General features: G+C 39.4%; 1 protein-coding gene across 3 annotated transcripts in view; it reads right to left on the bottom strand.

The window, feature by feature from the left end:
* NCBP1 (nuclear cap binding protein subunit 1) overlaps nucleotides 1–24,456 on the bottom strand; it is a 41,015-nt gene that overhangs the window by 1,202 nt on the left and 15,357 nt on the right. For 2 of the 3 annotated variants that reach the window (XM_047767985.1, XM_047767986.1), the window contains 16 exons: nucleotides 24,075–24,144; nucleotides 23,137–23,352; nucleotides 20,486–20,583; nucleotides 19,698–19,761; nucleotides 17,417–17,527; nucleotides 16,100–16,164; nucleotides 14,887–14,949; nucleotides 14,571–14,645; nucleotides 11,297–11,400; nucleotides 8,379–8,501; nucleotides 7,309–7,411; nucleotides 6,399–6,492; nucleotides 5,041–5,144; nucleotides 3,701–3,815; nucleotides 1,670–1,798; nucleotides 727–840 (listed from right to left, as the gene is read on the bottom strand). In XM_047767985.1, the coding sequence (XP_047623941.1) occupies nucleotides 727–840; nucleotides 1,670–1,798; nucleotides 3,701–3,815; nucleotides 5,041–5,144; nucleotides 6,399–6,492; nucleotides 7,309–7,411; nucleotides 8,379–8,501; nucleotides 11,297–11,400; nucleotides 14,571–14,645; nucleotides 14,887–14,949; nucleotides 16,100–16,164; nucleotides 17,417–17,527; nucleotides 19,698–19,761; nucleotides 20,486–20,583; nucleotides 23,137–23,352; nucleotides 24,075–24,144 (1,648 nt within the window). The remainder of the gene's footprint in view (nucleotides 1–726; nucleotides 841–1,669; nucleotides 1,799–3,700; nucleotides 3,816–5,040; nucleotides 5,145–6,398; nucleotides 6,493–7,308; nucleotides 7,412–8,378; nucleotides 8,502–11,296; nucleotides 11,401–14,570; nucleotides 14,646–14,886; nucleotides 14,950–16,099; nucleotides 16,165–17,416; nucleotides 17,528–19,697; nucleotides 19,762–20,485; nucleotides 20,584–23,136; nucleotides 23,353–24,074; nucleotides 24,145–24,456) is intronic. The other variant, XM_047767987.1, reaches the window with a different exon arrangement.

Below are 24,456 nucleotides of genomic sequence, written 5' to 3'. Positions count from 1 at the left end.
TGTTTTTTTATCTTTCAAAAATAAAGAGCTCCCTTTTCATCTTACTGAAAATCAGTGACTTAACCAAAAAAAAAGTCAGAAAATGAAATATTTTCTTCTGTATGTACATGTTTAAATTTTAATATATTCAGATTCCTAGGGGACTAGGGTATTAAAGCTTTTGTCAGGAACTGAAACACCTAGAGTGAATTTTTTGGGGGGGCTTACAGAATGCCCCCCCCCACCTTTTCTGCCTTCTGCTTTAATCACTCTTTTCTAGAACAAACAAATGAAGATTTGGGGTATTGATGTCTGAATATAGAAAGGATTAGTTCTACTCTCCTACAAATGTGTAACTTAAATCTAGCAGAGAGCAGTTGCCTTTTGCTTTCTATGAAGACCTCAGGGAACTTGAGTTCACATGATAACCCAGAAGTAAGGTTATCATGTGAACATTTACAGAGGTCCTTAAAATCTAATTACTTTCCCCTCAGCAATTTTTTTCCCTCTATATTTGGTATTATAGCAAGACTCTCCAGCAAAGAGAACGGCAATTAGGAGTCTGAGGGATAGAGAGGTAATTTGAGCCTAAATATTCTGATGAACAGCAGTAGGAAGAAATGGACACAAACTTAAGGGCTATGTACACGTCCTACATAGCCACCTAACAAATTTCACAAGCTTTTAAAACAGAAAATCCCTGCAGCTGAGAATAGTGATCTTCATTACCCAAAGTTTCTCACAAACCTGAAGGAAGATCTGCTGGAGCCGCTCTATACAGTTCTTATACCACGGTGTTAATACACTGGTCCCATCAGTTTCACATCGTACTAAGTGCTCAGTCAAGATCATGATGAAACGCTAGGAGTGGGGTACAAAATTCCACAGGTGTTAGAAAAAAATTCTTGTATTTCAGAAACAGTCACATTTTTGACCAAAAGACCTCAAAAGTATGGCTTGTATCCGCTCTTTGTCGCATGTATCTTTAGCTGTCATAATTCAGTACATGCTGTCAGTGCAGAAAAGCAGACCTGTGATAACATACGATGGTATATCCTTTTTGGTAATACATGAAGACTTTTAATGTCTAGATTATTTATGCCAGTACTTTTTCTTAGCAGCTGTTCTAAGGATATCAATAAGAATGTATGTATACTCAAAAGTTAGATAAAACAACCATCTAAACAGATCAACGATTGGGAGTAAATATGGAAGAGATATTTAACAAAAGCATCCTCAATTTTTTATTTAAATGATGGAGAAATGCTCATTCAAGAATGCTAAGAAGTAAACAGAATTTGGAGGTAAACATGGTGCATTTTAATATATTTAAGATCTTATGAATGAGTATGATTTAAAACTTTTTTTTTTGTCTTTTTCCTATTTCTTTGGGCTGCTCCCGCGGCATATGGAGGTTCCCAGGCTAGGGGTCGAATCGGAGCTGCAGCCACTGGCCTACGCCAGAGCCACAGCAATTCGGGATCCGAGCCGTGTCTGCAACCTACACCACAGCTCACGGCAATGCTGGATCGTTAACCCACTGAGCAAGGGCAGGGACCGAACCCGCAACCTCATGGTTCCTAGTCGGATTCGTTAACCACTGTGCCATGACGGGAACTCCTAAAACATTTTTTAAAACTAAAGAAATGTATTGTTTCATTGAACATATCAACGTCCCAAGCCAAGATACCTGAAATATGACAAGGAAGAGATTCTTTTGTTCACTCTGAGCAGATTCCACTTTTTCCTGCAGTCTTTCTATTTGTTCCTCAAGAGCCCCATCTTTCCTGTCACTGCTTCTGTCGTCATCATCACTTCGCTACAGAATGCAAAGAACAAAAACAAAATACCATTTAGAATTCCAGTGTATTCAATCCCACCAACTAAACAGGAGGATTTTATTGTATATGATAAGATGCTATGTGAAGACTTGTACTCTTCAGTAAAAGTTATCCACTGTCCCAAATATACAGGCAAATGTCCAAAGTCCTGGGAGTACTTATCTAAGCCAGGGAAATTCAGTGGCACTAGTCTTGGGGTAATGGCGCTGGAAGTGTTTTGCTACAAAGCAGAAATGAGTTATGCCTTTTACAAGGTAGTCCATTCAAGAAGGAGATGTGGGGAGTTCCCGTTGTGGCGCAGTGGTTAACGAATCCCACTAGGAACCATGAGGTTGTGGGTTCGGTCCCTGCCCTTGCTCAGTGGGTTAAGGATCCGGCGTTGCCGTGAGCTGTGGTGTAGGTTGCAGACACGGCTCGGATCCCGCGTTGCTGTGGCTCTGGCGTAGGCTGGTGGCTACAGCTCCGATTCAACCCCTAGCCTGGGAACCTCCATATGCCGTGGGAGCGGCCCAAGAAATAGCAACAACAACAACAACAACAAAAAAGACAAAAAAAAAAAAAGAAGGAGATGTGTGTCACGTTTTCCTTCTATTAAAATGAAAACAGCTTTGAAGTTCCATGGAAAATGTCCAGGTATGTTTTTTATGAAATTGCTGTGAACCTGAGTTTGTGAACAATGAGCCACTGCCCCCAAGAGAACCTACAGGGTTAGGGCCTCGGGCGTCTCTCATCACAATACTTTTCATCAACATAAATCTAATGCCCTCACAAAAGCTATTAGCCACACATGACTGCTCAGCACTTGAAATGTGGTTAGTGTGACTAAGGAACTGAATTTTAAATTGTATTGCAATTTAATTAGCTTAAAGTTAAATGTTTAAAACAAAAAAAAAAAGAGTTCTCACTGTGGTACAGCAGAAACGAATCCGACTAGGAACCATGAGGTTGAGGGTTCGATCCCTGGCCTTGCTCAGTAGGTTAAGGATCTGGCGTTGCCATGAGCTGTGGTGTAGGTCGCAGATGCAGCTCGGAATCCGAGTTGCTGTGGCTGTGGCGTAGGGCGGCAGCTGTAGCTATGATTTGACCCCTCGCCTGGGAACCTCCATGTGCCGTGGGTATGGCTCTAAAAGGCAAAAAAAAAAAAAAAAAAGTTATATGTTGCTGGTGGTTACTGTGTTGGATACCATATATCTAGAGACCAGTGTGGCATGAGGGAAAGTCCCTGGCGTTTATACACATGTAAGATGGGCATGATGCCATTTACCTTACAGTATTTTAGGTTTGTCAGTGTTTATATACACATGTCCGTATGGAGACTAGCACCTGCACTTGCTCTAGGCTCACAGAAGTCATTCTTGCTTTCACCCTCTACTCTGATAAATGTGCATAGCATTAGAAAATTCTATCAGGAACAATACCAGCACTGTTATGCTACATTTCAGGATACAGCCAGTTCACTGTTTCCACCCAAAGGGGCTAAAATACTAAAGTGACTAATATGAGAATTTTACAGGCTGGGAATGACGGCCCCCTCTCCCCACAGTACTGGGTTGGTGGTGAGCACCAACAATCTTCTCCCTCTTGCATCAGAAACTCACAGAAACACGGGTGTCCTCCTCTCTTCTCTTCCTCCCCTTTTGGGAAGGCAAACATGATCTAGAGGTAGTGAATAATGGAAAAGTCAGGCTTGTGGCTTCCTAAACAGGTTCACCACACAGAACAGAGAACAGGAGACCACGGGTCCTTCCTCTTCCTGCACTTCCTGCAAACAGCTCCGCCTAATTTGGTCTCAGAAAAATAAGTTCCCATCAAGGTAATTAATATTCTCCAGAGTTTCTGGTAAACCTCCTTGGACCATTTACAATCATCATGAGACTCACCCGTTTGTGTTGCCTTGCGAGTTTTTCTTTAGCTTCTTCTAGCTCTTTCTGAATCTTCAGAACATGTTTGTTCATCTTACGAATTGTAGAGTGCAGGATTTCCCAAACAAACAATCTTAAAGTAATAAGGCATTTGGTTAGTCTATGCTACACTAAGAGAATATAAGACCTCTCAACTTTCATAACCTACTCATTCTTAAGGTTTGATATAGCCTTCTATTCTTTAGGCAGAATAAGTCATTTCTCTAACAACACTTAGGAGTTTTCTTGTGTTACCAGTTGTGCAAGCATCTAGCTCTATCCTCGAGACTCAGGTGAGCTTCCTGAAGGCAGTGCTGGGTCTTTCTGTTGCCTTCATTTGTGAATGCCAACTTGGCTGGTATGATAATCCTAGGCCACGCCCTTTCACCCTAAGGACTCACTAGTCAGAGGACTCGGTCTAGTGTCCTCTGCCAATAACAGATACAATGAAGAGGATAAAGGTTGTGATGTATGCTTCTGTCTTTGCAAGTAACTTTGTGTCAACTCTTGCCATTCCAGTCCTGATCAGTTATAAAGCCTATGGACTCAACTTCACGTATAAGAACCAAGCTTAATGAAAAGTCTCTTTCCTTTAGGCGGAATGGGTGAATCTTCTGTGTATTAAATCTAGGAGTTTTATGACTGAAGTGAGACCTTCCTCCCCCGTGGCATTCAGGTGCCCACCAGGCTTTCCTCATTCCCTCTGTGATGTGTACTTAATCTATCATGGATACTGACTTCTCCTAGTTCTTAATACGCATTTCAGGTCCCCAGGGGAATTGAACTCTTGCCCTAGTCCCACTGTCTAGTTGAAACCCTTATATACAGCCTGATCTTCCCTTCCAATAGTCTGGATCCTTTTTTTTTTTTTCCCTTTTTTTGGCCGCACCCATGGTGTATGGAAGTTCTTGGGCCAGGGTTCAAATCCGAGCTGCAGCTGCAACCTGTACCACAGGTGCAGCAACACTAGACCCTTAACCCACTGTGGGGAAAGGGATCAAACCTGCAACTGTGCAGCAACCCAAGCCACTGCAGAGACAAGCTGGATCCTTAACCTGCTGCACCACAGTGGGAATACCAGCCTAGATCCTTCATAAGTATTTCTACTTGATTGAGTCCTAATTTATGGGTGTGTTCCTAAGAGACACTGCAACTAGACTGGGTATGTGTATTTCCATTGTGTGGAATCTTTGTAAAATGCAATCCTGCCAGATTGGACTGATATTAATATCAACCTGATTTGGATCAGAATTTGGAACTCATGTGTAAGAGACCACATTTCTTAGAGAATACAGTCCTAGTAAAATAACCCATGTTACCTGGTAAAGTCACGAGATAGTTCTGAAGAGAAGATCCAGTTTGCTACTGCAGCACAGTCAACAATCTGCGTACGAATCATCTTATCTACTAGTACAGCAATCATCTACGAGGAGAGAATAAGTGTTATTACGTAGGCCACAATAATCCCACTGCTTCAAAAGTAAAGTAGGAGGACCATGACATTCACCTTCAGTGGCTATGGAACTGATCAATTTAACCATGAGGTCTTACTATTTGTTTTGCCTTCTGCTTGGCTCTGGTACTTACTTTAAGAATACAGTAATACCAACAGGAGTTCCTGTTGTGGCGCAGCAGAAACTAATCTGACTAGGAACCATGAGGTTGCGATCCCTGGCCTTGCTCAGTGGGTTAAGGATCCGGCATTGCCGTGAGCTATGGTACAGGTCACAGACCTGGCTCGGATCTGGTGTTGCTGAGGCTCTGGTGTAGGTCAGCAGCAACAGCTCTGATTAGACCCCTAGCCCTGGAACCTCCATATGCTGCAGGTGTGGCCCTAAAAAGACAAAAAAAAAAAAAAAAGATACAGTAACACCAATAGATTAAAAAAAAAAACAATGTGTTAACACTTAAATTTTTCTGAAAACTACTGTAGTTTATACAAAAATATATAATTTTCATTGAATTCTAGAATTTAAAATTTCGGGAGCATTTTATCATGAAAATTTTAAATATACTCTGAAATTTATTTTAATGCTTTTTAACACATGATAGGAAAATAGTATACTAAGATTTGTGAAATCTGGACCTTGTTTATAGAAATTGGATAGACCAGATAATTATTTCCTACCCAACTAAGGAATCTTTCAAGAAATAAGCATTCTTAAGTACTAAAAATGTGCTGAGATAATATCAAACCAAGTCGTAACACTTGCTCTTTAAAGAGGGACTCAAAAATTACTACTCCCATAGCCCTGAAATTACAGACTTTAAAACATTCTATAGGCAGTCAAATTTCTTACTTTGTAAACTAAAATGATGGTATTAACTGCCTTATTTTTATTTATTTATTTATTTATTTTTGTCTTTTTGCCTTTTCTAGGGCTGCTCCTGTGGCATATGGAGGTTCCCAGGCTAGGGGTCGAATCGGAGCTGTAGTCGCCAGCCTACATCAGAGCCACAGCAACTCGGGATCCGAGCCACGTCTGCAACCAACACCACAGCTCATGGCAACGCCGGATCCTTAACCCACTGAGCAAGGCCAGGGATCGAACCTGCAACCTCATGGTTCCTAGTCGGATTCGTTAACCACTGCGCCACGACGGGAACTCCAACTGCCTTATTTTTATACCACCCAACCCATTCAGCACCTCAACATGTCTAATTAAATAGTTTTTACCTGTGGATGGTTCCGCCAGACCTCAAACATGACTCTTAGAACATGTAATTTTCCTTCATCACTTTCAGCTAGGGTTTTGAAGACTTCATGAAACCTTTTGATGGGGGGGAGAGAAAGTACCACATATAAACTTACTAAGCATTTTTAATGTTTTCAGTGCCTTTACAATGTGAATTTACAGTGAAATATGTAAGTGCAAAAATACAAAATATTTACCATTAAGGGTATAAAAGGTATGATTAGGAAATCATAGTTTGTATGCAGTTTGTCAAAAAAAATCATAGAATTACAATATAGTGTCATTAGCCTAGGACTGTGGTTACCACGTATCTGAGAGTAGGTAAGGCCTGAGGAACTGTCTCCAAACACAGGTGCAGTAATGACTGTACTTTCTATGGGAACCTGGCAGGTCACAGAGAGACCTGGAAGTTGAGATGGGGGTGAGGAATCCAGTTTCTCTGCTTGACTAGAGGAATAGCTAAATTTTTTTTCTTCTTCTGGACTGACAAGTCAGAAAGCTATCTTTAGATGCCAACCTTTGGGTGTCTCCCAAAAATATAGCTGGCTCACAATTCTGCTCACCTTCTTCTAATGAAGACGCTTAGATAAGGTGGGAACTTCTTAACTGTTTATATGAATGTCCTATAGATCCAGGTCTTTCGTTTGTTTCTTTAAAAGTTTATGTGAAAAAAATGTACATTCTGTATATACACATAAACTATACAAACAGACTGACAGGAGCCACAGGATGGGGATTTTAGCTACCACAAACCAAAACCCAATGTATCAAATTATGTAATACTATTATTAAGATCTTGATATTTGATGGGTTAAAATTACTATGCTATTGGTATTCACCAAGCAAAGTTATAAGCCCTCAAGACAGGGTGTGTGTTCTGGTTGCACATACTTTGCAAGAGCGCTGAAGGAGTGGCTGAATGACTTGGCTGCTAAGTGTAGCAGAGTCTGTACAAAGACCTCTATTTTTAATGGGTTAAAGCTGAATCCTTCATCTGAAAAATAATCCATAGTAAGAGAGTTAGGAAAATGTTAGTATAGCAATTCTCTGTTCCCTTGCCTGAATCACTAAAGATGGCACACTCATCCAAATGCTAAGTCAGACATTCGAGCAACATTCTATGAGTGCTAATAAATGACAAAGACCATCACCGATTTCAAACACTTAAAATGTAAAACTAAGCATAATCTTAGTTCTTAGTTTTTTGGAATTGTTTGCTTAATTCTTCTATTTAATCTATTTCTTTTTACAAATTCAATATAGATTTCCTGGTTCATCTCTCTCTAAATGGTGGTTCTAATAATACAGTTATAAGAAGAAAACACAATATGCCCTTCACACTTAGGTCTGTATCCTAAGATGTCTGACAGAGTCTGATACCACCATCATGAATTGTACTTTTTAAATATATTTTCTCTAACATCATAATACATTTTCTTAAAAAAATCTAAACAAAACCATACTAAATAATCCAAATACCATTAATGTTTTAGTTATTTTTCAGTACCCACATTACATACAGCTCTAAGAAAAATTTCCCCCCAAATGGTTACCCAGTTGTCACAGGAGACTTTTCATCTGTTTTACTGATTTATGTCTTGTTTTAGTTACTGTATTTTTCAGGATGTTTTAATGTGTGATACAGCAAATCCTGCTCATCACTTTTTGTCTTATCTCCTTACTGATGATAAACTTATAAATTATTTTACTAATTTTCCCATTCTTCCCCAGGAAAAAAAATCTAGAGGTGTTGGTTGGAATTATTACATGGCATATACTTCATAAATGTGAATCATTATTATAGTAGTTTTATTTGGCGAGAACATCCAACTTTATAATACATCAGTCATCCTGCATAGGATGAAAGGTGAAAGCAGGGAATGCTTAAGGGACAACCTGGGTTCTAGGAACAAATGACAGGCTGGACAAGCCAAACAAATACGAGTGTTTAATTCTCTTACCATCATCGTCATCCTGGTTAGGATTTGGTACATCTTTCAGAATGCTGAAGATTTCATCGTTGGTCGCTTTACTTTTAAAGGCCACAGCTAAACAGAGGGCAACTGAATGTCCAGGAAGAGAGTCTAAGCACAGAATGGGGGTGGGGGAAGTAGATCACGTTTTAAGACTATTCTTGTAATAAGTAACAGAGAGATTAAAAAAAAAAAAAAAACAACTTCAAAAACAGAGTACACTTTATCCTAAGCTCAATATTTAATGTATATAAAGACAACCAACCGTGAACGTTTCATTTAATAGGTCAATGGTTTTTCACCTGAAAGAGAGCATAAGAACTAATTCTCGCCTCAATACTTATTTAGGAACACGTGGCTAACTGAAATTCAGAGTACAAGGGGTGCTGCTCTTCCTCAGGGATGAGGGCTGAGGGGAAGTATGGATGTAGATGCAGTTGTCCTTTGACAGTCTTCTAATTCCCTTTGTATTTATTTCTTTTTTTCTTTCCTTTTTTTTTTTTTTTTTTTTAAAGGGCTGTACCTGTGGCATATGGAAGTTCCCAGGGTAGGGGTCAAATCGGAGCTATAGCTGCCGGCCTACACCACAGCCACAGTAACACCAGATCCAAGCTGCATCTGTGACCTACAGCACAGCTCATGGCAACACCAGATCCTTAACCCACTGAGGGAGGCCAGGGATCGAACCCGCATCTTTATGGATATTAGAGTGGGTTTGTAACCTGTTGAGCCACAATGGGAACTCCCTAAATTCCTTTTGTAAAAAGTGAAAATCAATGTATTTCTCTCATTTTTGTCAATGTACCCTTCCTTTTCCTTTTTCCTAAGACAGTGAAAACTAAGTTTGAGTTTGAGCAAGGTGAAGAATGCCAACTTATGACAGATTTTTTTGCTTTTCTTTTTTGCTAAGTCTACGTGCTTGTATTTACCTAAGCCAGACAGATGCTCATGTGCTGTGACTCCACATAATTACTATTGGTTAATATCTGTTGAGTCTTTACTGTGTAAAATTTGTGCTAATTTATACTGTAAGGCATCTCCAGAGCAATCAGAAATCTACTTTTAATGTAAGGTAGACAAAGAGATAACAAAGAGGCAATCCTGCCTGACAGAACTTAGAGTGAATAAAATCAGTTACAACAGATCACATGTGCTCTGTGCTTTTCCTTGAAAGGAGAAAATAAGGAGGGGGGAGAGAATCCCCTGCCACTGAGGAGTCTCCATTCTAGGTGTGGGGGGGAAACCAAGATATTCACAAAAGCAGCAGCCAGAGAGCAACATAAAACTGCCTTGCTAAAGGTAAAAACAAACAAAACAGGAAGTGTACCTTGGGCTAGACCCCGGAGAGAGAACTGGAATTAGAGAACAGAAAGGGCTTTCCAGAATGGGATAAGGGTACAAAGGCAAAACCAAGAGCAAGAAGCATGAGGAGTTCCCATCATGGCTCAGTGGTTAGCAAACCCAAATAGCATCCATGAGGATGTGGGTTCGATCCCTGGCCTCGCTCAGTGGGTTAAGGATCCAGTGTTGCTGTGAGCTGTGGTGAAGGGCGCAGAAGCGGCTTGGATCCTGTGTGGCTGTGGCTGTGGCCAGCAGCTGTAGTTCCGATTAGACCCCTAGCCCGGGAACCTCCATATGCCATGAGTGGGCCCTAAAAAGACAAAACAAAACAAAAAAACAAGAAGCAGTTAAAAAAAAAAAGAAGTGGGCCTGGATAAAGTAGAGGTTAACCTGAGAAGAACTGACAAATAACAAAGTTAGAACAACTGTCAGGAGGCCTTTCAAAGGCTGAGCTATTTCTATGGGGAAAAAGAAAGCTCAGTGTTTAACAAAAGTCTTAACTCTTGGATATCAAAAACGGCATCATCTTATGGTTCGCTGAGCCAGTACAATGCAGAAAACGCAGAACCTGGCACTTATAAATGCCATATCAGGAAAACACAATGATCAAGAGTGGGACTGTTCAGGTAGTAAACCTGGATTTGAGTCTGGGCTTTACCATTCAGAAGCAATCTCACTCTGTCTTTACCTCTCTGGAGCCATTTCCTCATTGTACAATTGGTATAATAAACATACCTATTTCTCAGAGCCGTTTTAAGGATTAAGTGACATAGTAACGTAGGAAATGTACTTATCACTGGGACTGACTGAGTTTATTTCAAGGAAAACAGGTGTAGTCTGAAGGGCAGGTGGAGAAGCAGTGGTGCCATATGAGAAGGCAAGGGAGAGGAGTGAGTTTCAAGATGCAAAGCACCACTACACACTGAAATGGAAGGCTCATGGAAGAGCCATGTTCCGTACCATCTGAAAAGACTAGCCTGGAAACCCCGCACCTAAGTCCCGCCACTGATCACAATGTACACCCTTACCTTCAGTAAGTATAAAGCACAAAATGGCATATCAAATTATACAGCCCCCCTGATTGACAGTGTAATCTCAGAAATGATGTGGCGAAAAAGTCAGAACATATCTGAGAATTCTAGAGGCATACTGCTGGCCAAAATGTAGTCTAGGTACACCTATGCTCTGACAGCTGAACTGTTCAAATGATAATCAATTCCAAGTAATCACCTTTGCTGTAACAAACATTTTCATTTTAATAAGGTCTGGCTATAAATTCATCTTGCTATACTTAGCAGCACATTTAAAACAATGTCATGGATGTAACATTATAAATAGTATTAAATGAAAAAAGTTAAAACAACCTAGTAATAACCAAGTAAATCACAATGAACCTTCATAATGATGACAGGGCAAATAAAACAGTAATGGCTAGTGAGAGATCACCTTTCAAACAGAAAATATAACCCCAAGAAAAGAGAAAGTTCATTCTTCATCTTAGATAACTGACTTCAGAGAATACTTGCATTAGTACTTTTTAAAAATAGATTTGTTTTATTACTTACTGCTACTTTCATCTCCATACTTGTAAATGCAGGTTGGGTTTGCAGGACACAGAGCGGAGAAGGTAGGAGGGACAATATCTAATATACGCTGATGGTAAGATAACCTGCAATACAAACAAGAGCCTCAGAAAATGTCATTCATATGTTCCATTCTTTGGGAATATCCAGCTTAACCTCCAACACCCTGGAGTCAGCTCACAACCAAGAAGTAAAAGTGGGAAAACAGGTCCTTTAAATTTTTGTCCAGGCCAGCACAACAGAACTCCGGCCTTCTTCAGAACTAACTGATTTGCACTGAGATGTGGGCCAGTGATGGTGAGGTGGGGTGAGGCAGAGGAGACAGCTTGTATGGTTGGGAGATGAGTTATATCGTAGCAATAAATACTTACTGAGCCTAATGGGAGTCAAATTTCTTTCTTTTTTTTTTTGTCTTTTTGCTATTTCTTTGGGCCGCTCCCATGGCATATGGAGGTTCCCAGCCTAGGGGTTGAATCGGAGCTGTAGCCCCCGGCCTACGCCAGAGCCACAGCAATCTGAGCCGTGTCTGCAACCTACACCACAGCTCACGGCAACGCCGGATCCTCAACCCACTGAGCGAGGCCAGGGACCGAAACTGCAACCTCATGGTTCCTAGTCGGATTTGCTAACCACTGTGCCACGACGGGAACTCCGGGAGTCAAATTTCTTAATGCCTGCAAAGATATTTAGAAATCATGGCAAAGGGGAAGGCTAGGAAAAAATGAGATGCTGGGTTGGAATCAGAGGGATACATGCACCTAGGTGGACATAAAAATAGCTGTAGATAAATGTATGTGTGTGTGTGTATATGTGTGCATGCATAAATATATTCACTACCCTTATCCATCCAGTGGGCCTAGAACCAATGACACCCCAATAGCAACAAGAATATCAAGTGTCCAGATCTTGATTCCTAAATACCATGCTCCATTAACACAAACTCGGGCTCCTTGAATAAACTGATGATTCCTGGGAAGGGGCAAGGAAACATAGGATGAGCCTAGAACCTGTGCCACAAATAAGGAAACGCTCAATGACTGGAAGGAGATATTAAAAAAGAAAAAAAAGGGAAAAAAAGGGAAGTTCCCATATGGCGCAGCAGGTTAAGGCAGATCTGGTGTTGCTGCAGTTGTGGTACAAGTGTGGCGTGGGTTTGATCCCTGGCCCAAGAACTTCCATATGCCAAGGGTGTGGCAAAACAAAACAAAACAAACCCACATGAGCCACAAGGGGCTCTCAATGGACAAATCAGGGACAACTTGAGCATCAAAATAATGACAGTCATGAATTGTAACACACTGAATAGGTTACCAAAGGGGAAAGGTGGGGCAGAGGCAGGAATGGACCAGGAGTTTGGGACTGGCATATGCACACTGAGGTATGTGGAATGACTGGCCATTGGGGACCTGCTATATACAGCACAGGAGACTCTACCCAATATTCTGTGAAAAATTCTATGGGAAAAGAATCTGAAAAAGAATGGATGTGTGTATGTATAACTGCATCACTTTGTTGGACAGCAGAAATTATCACAACATTGTAAATCAACTATACTTCAATAAAACTTCAAAAAAATGAAAAAACAAACAAAAAACCCCACTAAATGAAAGAGTCCCTACTAATACATAAACACAGGAATAAATAGGTGAAAAAGGAAAGCTCTTACCGTAGAATGCCAACTAGTAAATGTAGAAAGAATAATGGAAAGTGAGAACCATCACCTGGCAACCACTGTAGTGGTGGCATATAAAAGTAGTTGTCGGAGTTCCCGGTGTGGCACAGTGGTTAACGAATCCGACTAGGAACCATGAGGTTGTGGGTTCGGTCCCTGGCCTTGCTCAGTGGGTTAACAATCCCGCATTGCCGTGAGCTTCAGTGTAGGTTGCAGACGCGGCTCGGATCCCGCGTTGCTGTGGCTCTGGTGTAGGCCGGTGGCTACAGCTCCGATTTGACCCCTAGCCTGGGAACCTCCATATGCTGCGGGAGCGGCCCAAGAAATAGCAAAAAAAGACAAATAAATAAATAAATAAATAAAACTACTTAAAAAAAAAAAAAGTAGTTGTCAGTGGAGGTCTGATGAAGAATAGGATGTGAGTGTAAGCTCAGAACATTTCCCACAAAATATTAACCAACCACAAAGGGGAAAATGGTGAATTTAAGTTAGAGAAGCCTGGCAGACACCAATATGGCCACATGATCAAAGTTAACATCTCGAGTGGTAGAACAATGCAAGACTTGAGTTAAGAGGACGCAGCAAGGCAACGCAACAAAGTTAGTCTACGTTCTTCAAGACTGACAAGAATGTGAAAGAGAAAGAATAATAGCTATTGAAGACTGAGGAATCTGAAGAAAATGACAACTAAGTGCTATTCATGTTCTTGGATCCAATTCTAGACTGGAAAGGAAAAAGACATTGTTGGGATGGTTGCTGAAATTTCAGCAGCATCTATGGATTATACAGTTGTTATTACTGTGTCAGAGCTCATGTTCTGACTTGGAGCACTATATATGTTGGTCATGCAGGAGAGTGACTCGTTTGGGGAAATATATGACAGATCGTTAAAGGATCAGACATCCTATCTGCAGCTTGTTTTCAAAGAGTTTAGAAAAAGACCAATATGAAGAGTATATATACACTGAGAGGGGAAAAGGACTAAGCATTAGAACAAATGTGGTAAAATGTTAACAACTAGGCGATCTAGATGAACATGATATAGGGTTCTATTTTAGCAACTCTCCAGAAATTTGAAATTATTTCAAAGTATATTTGACTAAAAAACAAAAACTTCTTGGCTTAATTCACATAAAATCCAGCAGCATGGTTGCATAAGTTTTTCAGCCTAAATCTTTTTTTTTGTTGTTGTTGTTGTTGTTTTTTTTGCTTTTTAGGGCGACACCTGGAGCATATGGAAGTTTCCAGGTTAGGGGTCTAATCAGAGCTCCAGCACAGACACAGCAATGCAGGATCCGAGCTGCGTCTGCAACCTACACCACAGCTCATGGCAACATCAGATCCTTAACCCACTGATTGAGGCCAGGGATCAAACCTGCATCCCCATGGATCCTAGCTGGATTCCTTACCGCTGGGCCACGACGGGAACTCCCCACCCTAAATCTTGACTAAAAACCTTAGAGAGGTAAGTACTTGGATTTTAAAAATGATATTCTGGACAAACATCACAAATGCAGAGAGGAGAAAAATCCCTCCCACAGAAATTAGAAGACCTAAGCTAAGGAGAAAACCCAAAAAACTTACCTCATACATTTTTCTAGAACTTCTCTTACAAACTTTGGTTTGGGACTTTCTGGATCTTGATTGAGACAATCTGACCTAATGAGGAAATACAGTTTTATGAGTTTACACATAATCTGCACTTATATCTAACTTGTGTTTCACCACAAATAGTTCCCCTCTACCTATATTTTTTCATTTATATATATATATAAAACAAAAAAAATCTGAATCTTTCAGACTGTGAAGAAGATTGCTTTGCCTTTATGTTACAGTATTAAATATTACATTTTTTATGGTAGATTATAGAGAATAGAAAGATAAACATAACACCACTTACCAATCTTCCCAGCTCCAGCGGAATTGGAAGTTACTCAGATGATGGGAAAACCAATTAATAAATCTATACAGAGAAGTGGGGGGTGGGGGGAGAAAAGGATGAATGGCTGCAATTTATAATAGGAACTTACCTAATTCTTCAGACAAATAAAAGCCTATTTTTCCCCTACCTACAACTGAATCCTCTCCTGCCACTTACTCTTTTCTGTGCAAATCCTTTAACTCATCTACTTCAAAAAGTAACAGTCCCCCATCTCAGTCCTAAGGGTGCTATCCTTTAAAAGTGAGTAACAGATATGATTCAAGTGCCTGTTGTGTGTCAAGTACCTTACATATGTTTATAATTTAATTCACAACAATAACTTCTGAGGAACCTATTATCTTCCCCATTTAATTGACAATGAAACAGAGGTGTGAGGTGCCAAAAAACAAAAAAACAAAAAAAAAACCCAGCAGACACTTTCCTAAAGCACATCCCTCACATATTTATAATTTCAATCAGTGAAATTACTCAAGATAATAGGTCAATGACACAGGAGAGCCTTTACCAAAAATTTTCAAATATCCGCATTTGAACAATGGACATGCTAGATGATGAAATATGTTCAATATCTGTCCTGATCTACTCTGGGAAAATGACAGAGGTAAGAGAGAATTCTAGCTAATAAAGGCAGTACGTGGACCTCACCCAAAAGAGACAGTGGGCATGCAATTACCACAGCTATAAAAATCCAACATGGTCTTTTGTATAAACTGAGTCTTGAAGCTGTAATTATACAGAAGCTAATTATTTTAGAAGCAGATACTATCTATAAACAAAAATCACATATATAATATATAAACATAGTAAATATACAGTATTAGTATTAGACTCTGCTTCTACATATGGGTTAGCATAAGGTCTATTTTAAAAGCTTACCTACCCATTACAGAGGGAAAAGTGTAACCATATCAAAGAACCAAACAAGTAAACAATGAATGAAATTAAAGAAAACCTCAGCATGGGCATCACTGAAAGACAGACTAGAAAGTGTAATGTTATATTACAACAAGTATGGGTTTTATTACTATATAAAGCATTATTTGGGGGAGGCAGGGAAGAAAAACCAACTTGGAAATTCTTAACAAGGCAAATGTTTTTCTGATCCAGTTCTTCTATAAAGCACAGGGAGAAGCTGTTAACACCCAGTACAGAAAAAAGGCAGTTACTATACCTGTCTACACACGTAGTATTCATTGTGTCCAAACGCATGTATAGCATTTCAGTTGCCTGTGCAAGCTGCGAATTTCAGGATAAGGAAAACGGTTCTCTATTCTTCTTCTTTTTTTTTTTTTTTTTTGGTATTTCTTTGGGCTGCTCCCGTGGCACATGGAGGTTCCCAGGCTAAGGGTCGAATCAGAGCTGTAGCCACCGGCCTACACCAGAGCCACAGCAACGCGGGATCCGAGCCGCGTCTGCAACCTACACCATAGCTCAGGGCAACACCGGATCGTTAACCCACTGAGCAAGGGAAGGGACCGAACCTGCAACCTCATGGTTCCTAGTCGGATTCGTTAACCACTGCGCCACGACGGGAACTCCTCTATTCTTCTTGAAAATAAGTTGTGACAGAGAAAATAACATTTCCTAGAAGTCTCCATAATGACTAATAATGCTGAACTTCTTTTCAAGGAATTGATCTCTGAGGTAATCAATGATGTACATACAACACATTGGACTTGGACACATCAGTGAAATCAGTACATTGAACATTTACATCACCTCTAAAATTTTCCTTTGCTCCTCTGGAATCCATCCTCCCTTCTTTCCTTCCTAATTTACGACCCAGAGCAAATGGTCTGCTGTCAGTTCATTACTTTGCCCTTTCTAGGATTTTGTGTAAATTGTATCATATAGTATGAATTCACATTTGTTTGGAATCTTTTACTTGACATAATTGCTTCATAATTCATTTATGTCTCTGCATTCATTGAAAATCTGTTCTTTTTTATTACTGAGTAGTATTCTATCATATAGATGTAACAAAACCTGCTTATCCCTTCATGTATTGATGGATATGTGAAAAATGTTTCCAATTTTGGGTTGTTGCACACAAAGCTAGGAACATTAATTCTTGGGTAAATACTCAAGAGCAGACTGCCTGAGATTGTATGCTGCACATAATGTTTAACTTTTAAAGAAACATCAAACTGTTTTTATAAACTGATTTAAACCCACAAGCAGAAATATAAAATAATGTTTTACAGCCTGGCCAAAGAAAGTAAGTTTAAAAACAAAGCAAAAGGGAGTTCCCATCTTGGCTCGGGGTAATGAACCCGACTAGTGTCCATTAGGACTTGGGTCTGATCCCTGGCCTTGCTCAGTGGGTTAAGGATCCGGGGGTTGCCATGAGCTGTGTTGTAGGTCGCACAATGCTGTAGCTGTGGTGTAGGCTGGCAGCTATAGCTCTGACTCGATCCCTAGCCTGGTAATTTCCATATGCCTTGCATGTGGCCCTCAAAAAACAAACGAAAAACAAAGGAAAGGATACAACTTGGGGTAGAGAGCCAGGCTGAAGTTTGCACAGTTCAATGAGAAGTGTTGTGTACATCACATCGATGTGAGGGGGTGCTGGAAGCTGAAACAGTTCTGCAAAGATCACCTACAAAGGAATCAAGCACGATTGAGAACTCTATTCAACAGCTACCTGTGCACTTTTACTATTGGAAAGACCTCAATGTCCTAAAGGTTAACTCTATGATACTCATAATGAAAAAATATATTACTTTTTAACCTTTAAAATTATGCCTTTTTTTTTTTTTTGGTCATTTTGCCTTTTCTAGGACCGCTTCTGTGGCATATGGAGGTTTCAGGCTAGGGGTCGAATCGGAGCTGTAGCTGCCAGCCTACGCCAGAGCCACAGCAACACAGGATCCAAGTTGCGTCTGTGACCTACACCACAGCTCATGGCAACACCAGATCCTTAACCCACTGAGCAAGGCCAGGGATAGAACCCACAACCACATGGTTCCTAGTTGGATTCATTAACCACTATGCCACAATGGGAACGCCTAAAATTATGCTCTTTATAACACAAAGATCTGGAGTTCCTGGTGTTGCATAACAGGATCAGCAGCATCTCCGGAGCGCTGGGATGTGCTTGATCCCTGGCCCAGCACAGTGGCAGTGGGTTAAGGATCAGGTGTTTGGATTTGATCCCTGGCCTGGGAACTCCTTATGCTGAGGGGAGGGAAGGAGGGAAGGAAGGGAAGGAGAGAAGGAGGGAGAAAATAAATAAAACACAAAAATCTGTAATTGACTACTGTAATTAAGATTTTTTAGCTCTACAATTCCATCAAATAAGAATATGCAAAAATTAATGCTTATTTGATACCCTCAGAGAACTGTCCCATTAAATTCCAACTTTGGAAGTATCAGGGTTAATTCAGGGAGAAATAATTCACTGGGGACTCAGAGATCCATCAGTGTTTCAATCCTATAAGAAGTAAAAGCCCCTCTTAAGACTCTGAGGATGGGAATGGACATTCCGTGCTGCTATTTGAAATCTTTTTGGTAGTCCAAAACTTCTTTGCCATGCTCTCATTCAGAAACTAGTTTCCATCCTACCAATGTAATTTGTGGTCTACCTACCTAAAATTCTAGAGCCTGGTCTGCATTCATTCCTTCGTCCCATTCCCACCTCCCACACTTCTGTATTTCATTCTGATGAATTACTACATATTTTGGAGATTAAAAATATGACTTATGTCTTGCATTTCAACTAACATGTCAGTGAGTCAAGTTCATAGCCTAGCACACTCTCAAGTTCTGTAAAGGTAGAATAGATGCAATACTTTTAAGTAATCACACAGGTATAGAATGATAAAAAGTGAATGAAAAAAATACCTCATAATTATGCTGACTTCAAATATTTTAACATAAAGGAATAATGCAAATGACAGTTTGACCCATGTGTCAAGTGAAAAAACTGTATTTGGGACATAAATCTCTACAAAGTATTCAATTGTACTACTGCTATCAACCTTCTGTAGGGCTTAATATGGAATCAAAAGCATTATCTATTCTTTCCACTTCCAAAATAATTGATTTCTAAGAATAAAAAAATGATTTGTACTTATCCCTATCTCATGATACAGAAAATAATTTACTAGTCAGGTGTATACAGTAATAAGAGGTCAGAGAAGCACAATTAAAGATGGGTTATCTGCCTAAGGAATACTATATTTTAAAGCATTTTATTTGAATACTTTTACATTAAAAAAATTTTTTTTTTCTTTTTAATGCCACACCTGTGGCATATGGAAATTCCTGGGCTGGGGTAGAATTGGAGCTGCAGCTGAGGCCTACACCACAGCCACACCAACACCAGATCAAGTTGCTCTGCAACCTACACCACAGCTTGCAGCAATACTAGGTCTTTAACCCACCAAGTGAGGCCACAGATCGAACCTAAATCCTCATGGATACTATGTTGGGTTCTTAAATTGCTGAGCCACAATAGGAACTCCTACTTTAAAATATTAAAGTCACTTATACATCTGTTAAGTGGACAGTGTACTGAGTTAGAGGTAACTTACATTATCCATAACTATCCATGAATGAAGACATACTACATAAATAAACTATAGGCAACTCCTCTTTTCTCTTTACTAACATGGCTAACAGAGCTCCAAAACTGAAAGCAATTTCCACTTTCCTCTGTTAATTTTCAGTACCTGACAAGAAGCAAGAACAAGAAGGCCAAGAGTTGATTACACTTTAAAGTCGACAGATTCTGAAACTTAGAAACAAGCTCCATTTGGAATGCATACCTCAACTATGTGGTAGTTCAAGGGGATCTTGTTCTTCCCAGGATAACTCACTAGCTGTGCAGCACTATAAAAAGTGTAATTTAAGTTTAATGAGTACACACAGATATATGAAGAAGCAAATAAGCAGTTTAAAAATTGGTGTGTTTAGATCTAAGAAAAGGAAACCTTTTCTGAAATGTTCTAGATTTCATTTACTTCATTTAACTATAGCACAGATTATTTTGTCTACCACAAGGAAACTCTTTAATGCATCCAAACTCCTTGAAAGAGCAAATGGAGTATAAGTAATAACACTAAGGAAGTATATTCAAATCCACTGATTTTAAAAGTTCTAGGTAGACTACTAGACTACTCCCAAAATACTATGTTCCTTTCTACCTTAAAAATCTAAACCAAAACTTTCTAAGGTTTTAGAACATTTAAAAAATAAACTTCTGAAGCTTGACGTCTGCTAGGAACAGAGGAAAACCATTAGTATTCACTTATTTCCACAACATTCACACCCACATCACTTGCCATTCAAGTTAATTTGTCCAGATAAGGCAAATATCCACACACACACATATTACTATAAAGCACTCGAGTACTATACAGCATCCAGAAAAGTACTATTTGAGGGTAAAGTGCCTCCAGAAAGCCAATCAAGTGTTTCAGAGATTAGTCTTTGCGAGACAGGGCATCAGAAAGAGAGACTTTCTTACTCTTAACACACATTTTGCTCTTACTAAATCATCAAGGTTGCCACCTTTTCTCCACTCTAATAAAAAGGACTGCAAAGCAAAACATACCAAGTCTTCCTTTCTTTCCAGTGGGATTTAATGATGCAGTGAAGATTCTCTTCTATGACAAATCTTTCCACTGAATGACTTCCTGGCATTACAGGACCCTGGAAGGAAAACCAGATGTACATACACACTGTAGACTAGACAAAATAAGTTCACAAGTGTCAAAGCTCTATCTTTCAGCAAATTGCATTGTTGTGTTCACTTATGTCTACCACAGGATTGGAATATCGGCTAGTGTTTCTTCTACTACATCTGACACTGTACAATCCTTGTCCATCTCAATTTTTTTTTTGTCTTTTAGGGCTGCACCTGCAGCATATGGAGGTTCCCAAGCTAGGGTCTAATCAGAGTTATGCCACAGCCACGCCAGATCCAAGCCACATCTGCCACCTACACAACTCACAGCAGCGCCGATCCTTAACCCACTGAGAGGCCAGGGATCGAACCTGCAACCTCATGATTCCTAGTGGGATTTGTTTCTGCTACACCACGACAGGAATGCCTCCCAATTCTTAGATGAAACTAAGTAATTTTTGTATATTATTAGCCCTATACAACTTGATTTATTTTTTTAAACCATTGGAGCAGATTACTTTCATAATAAACCTGGATAGAAGGAAAATTTTATTTCGAACTCTATGCAGACATAAAAATTATGTATACATTGAAAGATATTCATACTATGTTGTTTACAAAAGGTTAAAGAACATTATCTACATGATATTGTGTAATTTAAAAAATACGCATAGCCTACAGGTTCAGAGCTTATTTTCTCATTTATTTACTACTGTAGACTCTTAATGGTGACTTTTACTTTAATTCACTTTATTTCTAGTTAAAAAAAAAACCAAAAACATATTTTTTGAAAGGCCAAAACAAAAAACCAAATCCTCTTCAAAAAGATATTCTGTATACTTATGTTCTTCTGGCAAAAGATGCTGGGCACATCATAGAGACAATGCCAATTAAGTACAAATTGTATCGGGGAAGCAAATTTTGAGCTCCCGTTCTAATGTTCTTGCACAACTAAATACCTAACCACAAAGATTCTAGCAGTCTTACTGAAAATTAGGTCTTAAGTTCTATATACCTAATTAGACCATTACATATATGGAATACTGCAAATGGGTAACAAGGTGATGATTTTGTATGTATATATAACTGGATATCCAGTAACTTCTTACTCTGAGATAGAGTATACATATACTACCATTTCACTGGTCATAAGCAAAATTCTGTAGCACAGAAGAGAGAGGATAGGGAAAGAAAACTCAAATTTGACCTTGTGTGGTAATATTGGCTGAATTATGGGCCAGTGGCTGAATTATGCCCCTAAGGGGACATCTGGCAATCTCTGGAGACATTTTTGGTTGTCATGACTGATATTTAGCCTCTACTGGTATCCAGAGGGTAGAGCCCAGGGATGCCGCCAAGCATCCTACAATTCACAGGAAAGCCCCACACAAAGGATTATTCAGACCAAAACATCAACTGCGCTGAGGCTGAGAAATTCTGCTCCATGCTGACTGGGATGTACTAGGCAACAGGTATGGTACTTTAGCCAGAGAAGTTTCTATTCAGAACCAATTTAGTGATTACTGTGCTTGCTGCTTGGGTATCAAAGGTATCACTGAAATGCAAAGATATAAAATAACTAAAATATAGGTAAATTGTAAATTTTTGTACCAAATGTTCACATCAAAATTACACAATTTCTTAATTGCTAAAGTACAATGGCTGAGTAACTTGATGTCATAATAAAGAATATGTATACTTAAGAATTATAAAGTCAGCTCATAGCATCCTTTGGGGTTTTTAAATTAAAAATACTTTGTGGGAGTTCCCATTGTGGCTCAGTGGAAACGAACCCGATTAGTATCCATGAGGATGTGGGTTCAATCCCTGGTCTCGCTTAGTGGGTTGAGGATCCAGTGTTGCCGTGAGCTGTGGTGTAGGTCACAGATGCAGCTTGGATCCCATGTTGCTGTGGCGCAGGCTGGAAGCTATAGCTCTCATTCTACTCCTAGCCTGGGCTCTCCCATATGCCACCGGTGTGGCCCTAAAAAGACAAAAATACATACATACATAAAAATACTTTATAATATTTTAAAAATATTATATAATATGAATAATAAGACGAACTGAGGATGAGAGAGAGATGGACAATCTCCAAAATTAGGCATTTTTCTTTAAAAACAGCTAATAAAGAAGATAAAATTACTGAGCATTCATCACATGTCACATACTGTTCAACGCATTTTGTGTGTGTTAATAATTTAATCCTCATTACAACTTTATGCTATTATTATTTCTTTAGGAAAATAAGGCTAGAGAGGCAAATAATTCACCCAAGATGACACAGCTAGGATCTGACTAAATCAGGATTAAAACCCAAACCAATCTGGCTCTCAAACCTACACTCTTCAATTACATGCTGTGCTGTCTCTTAATTTACACAAGATAAATATGATTTCTTACATAATGAGGTAACACCATTCACAGAATTAGACTGTTAACTTCACTGCCACTGACTCTCTTAGATAATAAACAACTCAAAATTAAAATGTCCAACCAGCATAATTCAAACAAGATTAAACCACAAGTACAAACAACACAGGCCCTTTGAGAGGTACTTCTGCTGGTCATGTATGTACCTCAGGATCGTCTGTGTAATCAAACATCCTGAAGATGACCCTTGGCATCGGGTACGCGGAGTCTTCAGTGTGAGGAGGTGGAGTGAAAGGAGGCAGGTTGTGCTGCAGTGCTTCACACAGAATGCTGTCAAAGGCAAGATAAGGTCTTAGGATGTGTCGCTCCTGCCAGCGATCCTTTTTCAATTTCTGAATCTGGGCCCACAGGCAATCTAAATACTAAAGACAGATTATTTTTAATAATTAATAGATATTTGAAGGCTAGATGAAATCATATTTTGACTAGACAAAACCAAAAACTGACTATTTTCTAAAATACAGGAAACAAAAGGAAGCTAACTTACAGTTAAATATAGTACAAAGAAACAGTGATAAGTTTCTGTGTTTTTTTTTTGGCTTTTTAGGGCTGCACATGCAGCATATGGAGGTTCCCAGGCTAAGAGTTCAATGGGAGCTGTAGCTGCCAGCCTATACCACAGCCATAGAAATGCAGGATCTGAGCCACGTCTGTGACCTACACCACAGCTCACGGCAACGCCAGATCCTTAACCCACTGAGCAAGGCCAGGGATCGAACTCACAACCTCAAGGTTCCTAGTCGGATTTGTTTCCACTGCACCATGAAGGGAACTCCTAAGTTGCTGTTTTTACTTCAATTACTTTGTAAAGACTGGGGCTGTTACACTTATTTTTTCAAATTGGGCATTCTAACAAAAAATACATCAATTCTATGATATCTGGAATCCCCAGAATAGGGACTGTTAATGACATTCTAGATTTATTAAAAATCCACTATCTGCATATGGCTATGAGGAGCTGAACCCTTGATACGAAATGTGAAAACGTAGCCAAGGTTTCACAAGTGGAAGGACTCGAACATGTCACAGATATTAGAATCTACGCCAACTGTGCTTGTATCATAAGAAACTGAAAACAATTTACCTCTTCTTGTGGATGTGGTTTCTCAGCAGTCCATACCTGTAACATGGGCACATGAGTCTTTTGGCGTCTTCTAAAGATAAAAATGAAAATCTACATTTAGGTTTTTAAAAACATGAAAAGATGTTCAGTTGTTTTCACAATTAATAAAATTCAAATTAAAGGAGTGAAACATTTTAACCTATCAGATTGGCAGATATCAGAATCTTTGATAATGTATTATATTGCCAAAATGTAGGCAAATACAAAGTTTCAAAAACTCAAAAACATTGCTGGTAGAGGGATAATTGATATAATCTCTTAGAAGAGATCTGGAAGAGTCTAATCTCTTTGGAAGGCAATTTGACTACATCTATCAACATTAATATAGTTAAGACACTTCAAC

The sequence above is a fragment of the Phacochoerus africanus genome, chromosome 2, assembly GCF_016906955.1.
Source record: "Phacochoerus africanus isolate WHEZ1 chromosome 2, ROS_Pafr_v1, whole genome shotgun sequence".
In the NCBI taxonomy this organism is placed as follows: Eukaryota; Metazoa; Chordata; class Mammalia; order Artiodactyla; family Suidae; genus Phacochoerus; species Phacochoerus africanus.
The sequence above is the reverse complement of the archived record's forward strand: the minus strand, read 5'-3'. Positions and strand labels throughout refer to the sequence as shown.